This window comes from Pristiophorus japonicus, chromosome 6 (assembly GCF_044704955.1).
Source record: "Pristiophorus japonicus isolate sPriJap1 chromosome 6, sPriJap1.hap1, whole genome shotgun sequence".
Classification (NCBI taxonomy): Eukaryota; Metazoa; Chordata; class Chondrichthyes; family Pristiophoridae; genus Pristiophorus; species Pristiophorus japonicus.
In genome coordinates, this window is record NC_091982.1 from 201,530,362 (window position 1) to 201,542,480 (window position 12,119).

Genomic DNA, 12,119 nt, shown 5'->3' on the forward strand with positions numbered 1-12,119 from the left:
TTCCCAGGGTACAGGGTGTCATTGACTGTACCCACAATCGCCTTGAGAGCACCCTTGCAAGATTCTGAAGTTTACCGCAGCAGGAAAAGGTTCCACTCCCTAAATATGCAGCTGGTGTGCGACGAGCTGCAGCAGATCATGGCAGTGTATGCCAAATATCCCGGTAGCATCCATGATGCTTTTATCCTATGTGAGAGCATTATATCTGCGATCTTTCAGGAGTTGCCAGAAGGGCAGAGCTGGTTGCTTGGGGACAAAGGTTATGGGCTCGCCACCTGGCTTATGACCCCCCCAATACAAACTCCGCACTGAGGCAGAACGTCAGTACAATATGTCCCACATAACGACGTGGAGCATCATAGAGAGGACAGCTGGCGTTTTAAAGCAGCGTTTCTGATGCTTGGACCACTCTGGAGGCTACCTGCAATACTCCCCTTAGCACATCGCTCAGTTCATTGTCGTGTGCTGCATGCTGCACAACTTGGCCATCATAAGAGGACAGACATTGAAGATCCTCCTGAGGGGAGAAGGAGGGATGAGGATTTGGAGGAGGAGGCTGACCATGAGGAGGAGGAGGACCAAGAGCAGGAGATAGAACCACCTCAAGCCGCAGGACGACACGAAGGAAGGTGGGGCGACCAAAGGGACCTCTACCCTTGCTAGAGACTTTCGTCAGTGGCTAATCCATGAACGTTTTTCTGCCTGTAGGCTAAATGGCGGCACGGTTGATTATAGTATCGCACCATGTTGACTATTTATACCTGCTTGCACTTTTAATAATGTGTTGGTTTATGTTGGTTAAATTCATGAAATAATGCACTAATTCTGGTTAAATTAAAAGAATAGGTTTATTAAACATTTGTACATAACTTTAATAAAACATTTAGTATCAAACTTTTAACTTTTCAATTAAGAAATATCAAAGTTTAACATTTTTAACATGTATCAAGCTTTAAACTTCTCGCAAACTTTAACATTTTCAATTAACAAAACTTTATTGTATAAAACTTTTCTATTAAAACTAGTTACAGCAAGATACAAATATCTCTCCTCCCCCTTATTCAACGACCACTAGCGCCTGGTGCCTCTACCCTTGGCCCTTTCTGTTGATGTAGCAGACTTCCTTGGCCCCCTGGTGAGCCGAAGGTTATTTTTTTTTGTTTTTCGTTGGTGGGGTTGGACAGGGGCAGACCTTTCTGGAAGGCCCGGGTTCGTCTCCGTCTTTTTCAAGCTGTGGGTCACTCTGCGGCACAGTCCCTGACGGTGGTCTGGGGATGATTTGAGTGACAGCAGTTGATGCCGCCAATTGGTGTTGAATGACAACCTGGGTGTGTTCCCATATTGCAGCAGCTATCTGTAAACTTCCATCACATATGTCAGACAATTTCCCCATCAGCTGTCCCAACAGTGCATCAAGTACATCCACCATTCCCTCCCTAATTTTACCTGCCAGTGGTGGTCCTGTTCCTCCAGATAGTGTTGCTACTTCTCCTGACAGTCCTGCAATTTCTACCCTCACCTCACCCATGGTGCCCAGAAGTGACCTGGTTAGCGGCATACTCTCCCCACTCATCCCAATGAGCTGTATCATGTCTACCTGCGCTTGTGGTTCAGTTATCCTTTCCACCCTCCTTCGCCATCTGCGACCTGTGCCTTGCTCCTCGACCCTATTGGGCATTCCCCTCTCCAGTGTGCGTTGCTGGACCACACTGGGACATGCATCCTGATCCATGGGCTCCACCGGCTGCAGGTCCAATATGACCATCTGATCAGTGGGGGGATCTTCATGCTGACCTTCATCCAGATCGTCCTGCTCAAAATCAGGAAACAATTCTGGACACTCTTCTGGATCACCTTCTGCCTCTTCCTGACGTGCAGCTGCTGTAAAACATATCAAACATCCATTAAAGCTTAGCTAGCCCACACAGTATTTAGCCAACCCACATTGCAAATTGCAGGGCTTACCCCATCTTATTGACCTGGGCCCAGCGTCCATAATGGTGGTGGATCTTCTCCGGTGAGCTTTAATCAGATCAGAGATCCTCTGTTCCAGCTGGCTCAATTGCAGCTTACTTGGTGGACCTCCAGTACGGTTCCTGATCTTTGCACTCTTCAACTGCAAAGATGAAATTAGAACTTTTTGAGAGAGGGTCCTTACACACACGCGCGCACACAAAAAATGCAGCAAGTGGAAAATAGGGGCCTAAGAGAGACAAAAAAAGAGACCGAAAGAAAAAGTGAGAAATAACATTTTTCATTGTAAAATTTGGCATTTGTAATTTCAGCAACATTAATTCACAACCTGAAGGAATTAAACTCCAAACTTCTATAATTCTTCACTTTTTCTGGGCAACATAGGTTGATTTGAAGTCATTAGCAATTATCACGCTGTTAATAGGGTACTTGCGCTGTTAATTATTAGACTTAACTTTCTGTGGTGAACTTAATGGCCAATTAATGTGCAAATGCAGGGACTTCATGAAAATCACCGGGAGGTTAAGGGCAAGATGCTGTTTTTGTGAAGCTAATGGCAGAGCAGTGCAAATCGGCCAGCAAATTGTGCCGATTCACAATTCACCTCTTCCTTCAAATTCAATGTACTTCAGTACCACTTCAGATTAAAATTGTTTAATTCAGTCATTTGACCCTCATCACCAGCTTAAAAAAAACATACAAAATCAAAATAAAATCATCATTATAAACTCGACCTGTTACGATGGATAGTTCACTAGAATGTATTTATTTAAATAAAGCACACCACAACTGGGTTGATCAATTGCTGAAACTCCAATGTTGTGAACTTGAGGCAAGAGTGAAATTGGACCTCCGGCTTTATTTGCATTGAACCAGCACCACAGACGCCAATTGAGTGTTCCCATGCAGCTAACTGGTTGGGTCTGACTCCTGCTCCTTCCCGGCCCCTTATCTCACCCAAGTGGTCTTTATTCATGTGTGAATCATGATGGTGAATGTCAGCAGTCTAAATGATCACAGAGGAATTTGTAACTGAACTTAATCTTGGCATTGCCCACTATTAGTAAATAGCAATCAGCAGTAGGAATCCTAGTTGATTTTAGCTCAATTCAGAGGCTCTGAGGCCTCTTCTAGTGCCTCTACCACATTAGCTGCAATAATGTCACACTGCACAAACAGGAACTCATGGTCTGTATGGCTCAGGTACTTGCTGCATAAACTCACTGAGCCATTGGGGAAGCTCGCACTATATTTTAGAAGTAAACTTTTCCGTAAAACTAATGATTACTTTGTGCGTAATCCTGGTCAGTTTCCACAGGGACATCACAAGTTCAAGACAACCTGCAACGTTCGAAAGTACCAATTGAAATTCAGTTTATAGAACACAACATAAGCTACTTGGAGAAGCTGCAGCTCAAGAAGCACAGAAGGTATCTTTAGTTTGTTCATCCTGATTTTTCAGATGTTTGTTTTTCACTTTCCTACTGTTAGAAACAACTTCAGGGAACAAATTTATCAGGTACAACTATTACGTAAAGTCAAAAGGATATGGATGTCCCAGCCAATAGTATGGTTTTCTGGTGGGGGCGAGTGATCCAGAGCAGCCCTCATTCCTCATTGAAGACTGCAATAGTAAACATAAGAACATAAGAACTAGGAACAAGAGTAGGCCATACGGCCCTTCGAGGCTGCTCCGCCATTCAATAAGATCATGGCTGATCTGATCATGGACTCGGCTCCACTTCCCTGTCCGCTCCCCTTATTCCCTTACCGTTTAAGAAACTGTCTCTTTCTGTCTTAAATTTATTCAATGTCCCGGCTTCCAAAGCTCTGAGGCAACGAATTCCACAGATTTACAACCCTCTGAAAAAAGAAATTTCTCCTCCTCTCTTGTTTTAAATGGACGGCCTCTTATTCTAAGATCATACCCTCTAGTTCTAGTCTTCCCCATCAGTGGAAACATCCTCTCTGCATCCACCTCGTCAAGCCCCCTCATACGTTTCAATAAGATCACCTCTCATTCTTCTGAATTCTAATGAGTAGCGGCCCAACCCCCTCATCCCTGGAATCGACCTAGTGAACCTTCTCTGAACTGCCTCCAAAGCAAGTATATATACTTTCGTAAATATGGAAACCAAAAATGCATGCAGTATTCCAGGTGTAGCCTCACCAATATCTTATATAGCTCTAGCAAGACATCCCTGCTTTTATACACCATCCCCTTTGCAATAAAGGCTAAGTTACGATTGGCCTTCCTGACCACTTGCTATACCTGCATACTATCCTTTTGTGTTTCATGCACAAGTACCCCCAGGTCCCGCTGTACTGCGGCACTTTACAATCTTTCTCTATTTAAATAATAATTTGCTCTTTGATTTTTTTTCTGCCAAAGTGCATGACCTCACACTTTTTCCAACATTATACTCCATCTGCCAAATTTTTGCCCACTCACTTAGCCTGTCTATGTCCTTTTGCAGATTTTTTGTGTCCTCCTCACACATTGCTTTTCCTCCCATCTTTGTATCGTCAGCAAACTTGGCTATGTTACACTCAGTCCCTTCTTCCAAGTTGTTAATATAGATTATAAATAGTTGGGGTCCCAGCACTGATCCCTGCGGTACCCCACTAGTTACTGGTTGCCCAACCAGAGAATGAACCATTTATCCCGACTCTCTGTTCTCCTCTATCCATGCTAATATATTATTCCCAACCCCGTGAACTTTTATCTTGTGCAGTAACCTTTTATGTGGCACCTTGTCAAATGCCTTCTGGAAGTCCAAATACACCACATCCACTGGTTCCCCTTTATCCATCCTGTTCGTTACATTTTCAAAGAATTCTAGTAAATTTGTCAAACATGACTTCCCCTTCATAAATCCATGCTGATCCGCCTGAACGAATTTTGCTTTTCCAAATGTTCTGCTACAGCTTCTTTAATAATGGACTCCAACATTTTCCCAACCACAGATGTTAAGCTAACTGGTCTATAGTTTCCTGCTTTTTGTCTGCCTCCTTTTTAAAATAGGGGCGTTAGATTTGCAGTTTTCCAATCTGCTGGGACCTCCCCAGAATCCAGGGAATTTTGGTAAATTACAACCAATGCATCCACAATCCCTGCCGCTACTTCTCTTCAGACCCTAGGATGGAAGCCATCAGGTCCAGGGGCTAGTCTAGAAACATGATGTTGTTATCACCTTCACCAGAAGTATATTAAGACTGTACAATCCCCAAAAGGGGCTAGTGTGTTGCTTCTAATTGAAAATGAAGCCTTTAAACAGAACAGAAATCATTTGACAATTATTTCATAATTATTTTACTTTGAATATTGGAAGTTGGAACTGTAACAAAATGGTAACAATTTTTGAAGTTAATTTTAAACATGTTTTTGTTTTACGTAGAATTATCTGCTTTTAACATAAATCCAGAGTAACTTCAAAATGACAGACATGGTTTCCTCTACTCCAGTCTGCTTCCAGTAGATTAGTGCTAGAATTGTTTATTGAACAGAAAGACAAATTGCATTCACATCTTATAATTAAAACTGATACTGTTCAGGTCAAAATGCTAATTAGAATATTGTGTGAACACATTTATCAGCAAAATTTAAGTAGCCACCTGGGATTGAAAAGTATTTAAATTCATTGCAGGGAATGCAACCTCACTTTAAATGGTACCGTCCCAATTTAAAATGCTCTGGAGGTTCACATGAAATTATGCACATGTGGGTGGGCTGCTCGATTCCTGACCGATCAGGTGGGCAGTCTGGTAATCATACAGAAATGAGGACCTCATGACATGTCACCTTCCCACTCGCCCCGCCCACCTGAGTTGAACCTGAATTTAAATCAGAGCTCTATATTTGTGTAGTCGTTTTTTTTTTACAACTTTTATTTAATTTAAATCAATACAATTTTTTTGCCTTTTAGAACTCCAGTTGAACCTTTTCTACTTTCATGTACGGATGACCTAAGGTCCTTTACCCCTTCATCTTGTGAAGAAGAGGATGATCAAAAAGATAAAGAGCTCTTTCTAACCGGTTGGTTTTGTCAATGTGCTTCACAATGAAGATACTCCAACTCTTCAAATGTTACACAATTTGTACCAAAACTGACTGTTTTAAATTGTGTTTACCAACAATTGTCCTCTCCTTGTGTAATATGAAGACTACAGTCCTTCTCAATACTTTTGGGGATTGTATAGTCTTAATATACTTCTGGTTAAAGTGATAACAATATCATGTTTCTTGACTAGCCATTTTTTCTTGCCTCGATGTCAAATTTTGTTAACGCTCCTGTGAAGTACTTTGGGACATTTAACTATGCTAAAGGCACGATATAAAGACAAGTTGTTGATTTTGTAACATTTTTTGTTTAGTTTTAATGACGATGGTTGGTGTTCGCCATCGGTTTCAAATGAATGTAAATACACTGGGGGCGAAATTGCGTTGGGGACGGTAACAGCTGCAAGACGGGACTTCCTGCTCCGTGCAGAAGTTCCGCCCTGGCAGATAAATTGGGTTTACCACCCCTGAGAGCAAGTGGATCGCAAAGTCTCGTGCTCCACTTCCTCTCGGGGGTGGGACCAGGGCGCTAACCTTCAGGAATTTTCCAGCACTATGCAGGGAAACGTGTAGCGCTAGTGAGAACACAGGGCCCTCCCCAAGGGGACGGCACGCTGTGGACTCTGCATGAGGGAGAAGGGGCCACCACTGGGGAGTGAGGTGTCGTGGCAGCAGCCCGGCACAGACCCCGCGATTTGAAGCTGTCAAGGCCATGATCGGTAAGTTGGCCATTTTAAAACATTTTAACGCGCAACTCCCCTTTAATTTTAACCTCTTGAGTGGCCTAAAGTTCAGTATGCGCCCTACGAAGCTGCAGCTGGCATTCTCCATGGCAGTCTCACGGGGTTCTACCGAATTTTCGCTCTAGGGTGAAAACGGGTCACTGAGCACGGTGATGATGTCATCGCCGGTGCAATGGCCCAGGATACTACCGGCAGGAGTGGGGCGCTACCAGTTAGCGCTGCCGCTAAAGTCCTGCGGAATTCTATGGGAATCGGTAGAGGTGCCGCGCCCTGTTACACCTCCCGGGGATGTAAATGGGATGCTCAAATGACCTGAATTTCTCCCCCACTGAATCTTCTCTTATCTTGAGGGTAACCTTGTATATGGCATTATCTTGGCTTGCAATCTCTGGTGTAACTATGTTCAGAGTTGTGCAATTCCCATTTACTATGAAAGGTGGGGGAAGGGCAATTTTGGACTGTTGAAGAAGCCTTGGCGAGTTGCCGCAGTGCATCTTATACATGGTATACACTGCAGCCACGGTGCGCCGGTGGTGGAGAGAGTGAATGTTGAAAGTGTTGGACGGGGTGCCAATCAAGCGGGCTGCTTTGTCCTGGATGGTGTCGAGCTTCTTGAGAGTTGTTGGAGCTGCGCTCATCCAAGCAAGTGGAGAGTGTTCCATCACCCTCCTGACTTGTGCCTTGTAGATGGTGGAAAGGCTTTGGGGAGTCAGGGGGTGAGACACTCACCGCAGAATACCCAGCTCTCTGACCTGCCCTTGTTGCCACAGTATTTATGTGGCTGGTTCAGTAAAGTTTCTGGTCAATGGTGACCCCCAGGATGTTGATCGTGGGGGATTCGGTGATGATAATGCCGTTGAATATCAAGGGGAGGTGGTTAGACTCTCGCTTGTTGGAGATGGTCTTTGCCTGGCACTTAAGTGGCAAGTAACATTTGCACCACACATCAGCCCAAACTGAATGTCGTCCAGGTCTTGCTGCATACGGGCATGGACAGCTTTATTTTCTGAGGCGTTGCGAATGGAAGGAACACTACAATCATTAGCGAACATCCCCACTTCTGACCTTATGATGGAGGGAAGGTCATTGATGAAACAGCTGAAGATGGTTTCAGCCGAGGACACTGCCCTGAGGAACTCTGCAGCGATATCCTGGGGCTGGCGATGATTGACCTCCAACAACCACAGCCATCTTCCTTTGTGCTAGGTATGACTCCAACCAGTGGAGAGTTTTCCCCCTGATTCTCATTGACTTCAATTTTACCAGAGCTCCTTGATGCCAAACTCGGTCAAATGCTGCCTTGATGTCAAGGTCAGTCACTCTCACCTCACCTCTGAAATTCAGCTCTTTTGTCCATGTTTGGACCAAGGCTGTCATGAGCTCTAGAGCCGAGTGGTACTGGCGGATCCCAAACTGAGCATCGGTGAGCAGGTTATTAGTGAGTAAGTGCCGCTTGATAGCACTATCGATGACACCTTCCATCACTTTGCTGATGATTGAGAGCAGACTGATGGGGCGGTCATTGGTTGGATTGGATTTGTCCTGCTTTTTGTGGACAGGACATACCTGGGCAGTTTTCCCACATTGCCAGTAGATGCCAGTGTTATAGCTGTACTGGAACAGCTTGGCTAGAGGAGCGGCTAGTTCTGGAGCACAAATACTCAGCATGGCAGCCAGGATGTTGTCAGGGCCCGTAGCCTTTGCTGTATCCAATGTGCTCAGCCGCCGCTTGATATAATGTGGAGTGCATCTAATTAGCTGAAGACTGGCTTCTGTGATGGCGGGGACCTTGCGAGGAGGCCGGTATGGATCATTCACTTGGCACTTCTGGTTGAGGATGGCTGCAAGCTCTTCAGCCTTGTCTTTTGCACTTGCGTGTGTTTAATTGTCCTCCACCATTCACAAATGGTGAAGAATGCAGAGCTTTGATCTGATCCGTTAATCGTGGGATCACTTAGCTCTCTTTGTTTACAGCATGTTGCTTAGCATGCATGTAGTCCTGTGTTGCAGCATCCCCAGGATGGTAATGTTTACACTCGTGAAATCTTCCAAGTGCCAGGGAGCTAGAAATTACCCCTGTGACGAGGGCAACACATCTGCCTCGCCTCGCATTACAAGGACCGATGTCCCCCAGGCTATGATAACTGTGTGTGGGAAACATGGGGGAATGGGGTTGAGGGATAAAAAGCAGTTGATGCAGCTGCTGTTCTTGTACGACACTTGTGCAGTTGCGCACATACGTTCAAAATGGGGGTAGGGGGCAATGATCCCTTTAATTTCTTTTGGGGGGTGGCTTGGTCCCTTTAAATTTGCTGCACAGCTGCGCACCTTGGTATAGCTTTGGTCGGGGGTATTAGGTACTAGTGAGTGGCACGGGCACAGGACGTGTGTGCGTGCGTGCGTTATAGAATTCCACAGATTCACGACCCTCTGAGAGAATTTCCGTTTGGGAAGTGCAGCAGCCAATTTGCATACAGCAAAGTCCCACAAACAGCAGTGAGACCCATTAAACCCACGGCCTTCTGATTCAGAGACGAAGGTGCTACCACAGAGTCTAGGCTGACTCTATGAAGGCATGAATCATGCAAGTACAAAATCAACAGAGTTTTACACAGGATTGCAGTTTTCATGAGCTCAAACAGATGTCAAAAATGAAAGTTGAATGCAGTAAATGATGGTCTGAATCCTAAAAGAAGCCATAAAATACTTGATTGGCTTGAGTGGACAATTGCCAAACTTAAAACACCCAAGTTACCATTTTGGCAATTTCCAAAATGGGCAAAAAGCAGCAGCTGGCCAGTAAAAATGAGCAGAAGTTCAGGCGACTGGGACCAAAGGAAGTCTTGCAGGTAAGTTGCGGGGGAGGGTGTCACGGGAGTGGGTGGGCGGGCCAGAGTCTGGGACAGGGGAGTCCTGGCGGGAAAGACAGGGCAGCTTTCGCACTCGGCCCTGAGTTAGGGTAAGATTCTCTGATTTGGCTGATGGCAGGCATGTGTGCCACTAACAGCACATCTAAAGTGGCTGCCAGCCAAAAAGATTGGAACATTAATCAAAGACGGTTGGACCAGGGAGCAGTTTTGGGAGACCCCCCCCCAGGAAGAAATGGTGTTTTCCCACTATAGGGTGGGGACTTATATTTTTTTTTTAAAGTTGTCCTTTTCCTTCAGAGATCCGGGCTACGATCCCAGCTTGGATACCTAGGTGGTATCTGCAACAGTTAATGGTTGTCAAGGTGGTCTGACCAGATGTACTGCCATCGATTAGATGCTGAGGCACGGGACCTACCCTCCCCCTCCCCTGTTCTGGGTTTGGAAAGACTGTTTTATAAATCGGCACATTTAAAACTAAAATTATGATACATTTTCATAAGGCAGTGGTTAGGCCATATTTAGAGGACTGTGCAGTTTTGAAAGCTGTACAGAGCAAACGGAAATTTGCTATCAATGCAGTGTGGGTCTTGGGATCTGGAAACAGTGGGGAGGGCTGCCTAGGATGTGGCAGCACTGAAGAGAAGGGACAAGGGTCTATTTTTGTGTCCTTTTACCTTGCTCATTGTTATATTTTCGGATTCTCTGTTTCAGAGTATTCTCGTAGGCCCTCTCTGCTTTTTACAGTACTTGCACTTGCCCTAATATGTAGATACGTTTGATACATATGCAGGATCATGAATAGAAAACCTTTTTTTAGGTGGCTTTAGCTCCTGATTCTACCTCAATCCTCCATAGGAGCCTACTAGTGTCTTCAAGCAGCGGTAGAATGGCACAACACTAAATCGTGTTTTAGGTTTTACTGCTAAACACATTTATTGAATAGTAAATAAACAAGTAAATAAATAACTGAAATATACAATGTATACTATCTATTTTGCTTTGAAATTTTTTCATTGTGATTCTGTGTGTGTTTTCTTGATCTTGTTGGTGTTATATTTCATCATGTGTGTTGCTGCATGCTGCTCTTCCCTGAAGGTTGTTAAGGTTTCCTCATATTTGAAGTCTAAGAACATAAGAACATAAGAAATAGGAGCAGGATTAGGACATTCAGCCCCTTGAGCCTGCTCTGCCATTCAATAAGATCATGGCTGATCATTGACCTTAACTCCACTTTTCCGCCCGATCTCCTTGTCCCTTGATTCCCCTCGACTCCACAAATCTATCTATCTCAGCCTTGAATATATTCAGGGACTCAGCATCCACAGCCCTCTAGTGCAGAGAATTCCAAAGATTCACAACCCTCTGAGAGAAGAAATTCCTCCTCATCTCTGTCTTAAATGGCCTACCTCTTATCCTGAGTCTGTGCTCCCTAGTTCTAGACACACCAGCCAGGGGAAACAACCTCTCAGCATCTACTCTTGTCACTCCCCTTCACTATCTTGTCATCATCATAGGTGGTCCCTTGAAACGAGAATGGCTTGCTTCCACGCCAAAAAAAAAGGACGAGTTCACAGATGTTTCAATGAAGGATCCGAAGTACATCCTGAAGGGTGGAAGATGTCTGTGCGTGAATATTTTTAACGTGGGGTGGCCGTTGCACACCAGCCACCACACAGGCTTGACAGAGCTAGATCTTGGTCCAGTGACAAGGATTACCCAAGACCACTGGAGACTAGCTCTGCTACAGGGATCTAGTGCGCACACGTATCGCAGTGTGGGTTGGTCCATGCTGCCCCTGGGCCCCTGGCCCCAAACGCGCGCCTCCCCGGGGCCCCAATCACGTCCTTCCACAGTCTCTCGCCGCTCCTGCTGTATCTGCCCACGCTCCAATCACCGACCTGGATCTTGATGACGTCACTCTTCACACCTGGATCTTGATGACGTCGCTCTTCACAGCTGTCGCCCTCCTGCACCAGCTCGCGCTGTACCTTGAAGTGGCATGCCTCCACACTGCCCATGGCCACCGCTCACTACTCCTTTTATACTCCGACCTGCCGCTGATGTTCCCTTGCAGGTCGGGGCCTCCAAGCTGCCCATGGCCGCATGGAAACATACTATCTTGTATGTTTCAATGAGATCACATCTCATTCATCTAAACTCCAGAGAGTATAGGGCCATTCTACACAATCTCTCATAAGATAGTCCTCTCATCCCAGGAATAAATCTAGTGAATCTCCATTGCACCACCTCCAAGGCAAATATATCCTTCCTTAGTTAATGAGACCAAAACTGTGCACAGTACTCCAGGTGTGGTCTCACCAAGGCCCTGGACAATTGTAGCAGGACTTCCTTACTCTTATACTCCAACCCCCTTGCAGTAAAGAACAACATGCCATTTGTCTTCCTTATCATTGCTGTACCTGCATGCTAGCTTTCTGTGTTTCTTGCACAAGGACACCCAAATCTCTCTGA

General features: G+C 45.2%; 1 protein-coding gene across 7 annotated transcripts in view; it reads left to right on the forward strand.

Annotated features, from left to right (window-relative positions):
* The window catches only part of zbbx (zinc finger, B-box domain containing), a 147,330-nt gene that overhangs the window by 60,591 nt on the left and 74,620 nt on the right, over nt 1–12,119 (forward strand). For all 7 annotated transcript variants that reach the window (XM_070883561.1, XM_070883560.1, XM_070883566.1 and 4 more), the window contains 2 exons: nt 3,284–3,404; nt 5,901–6,010. In XM_070883561.1, coding sequence (XP_070739662.1) covers nt 3,284–3,404; nt 5,901–6,010 — 231 coding nt within the window. The remainder of the gene's footprint in view (nt 1–3,283; nt 3,405–5,900; nt 6,011–12,119) is intronic.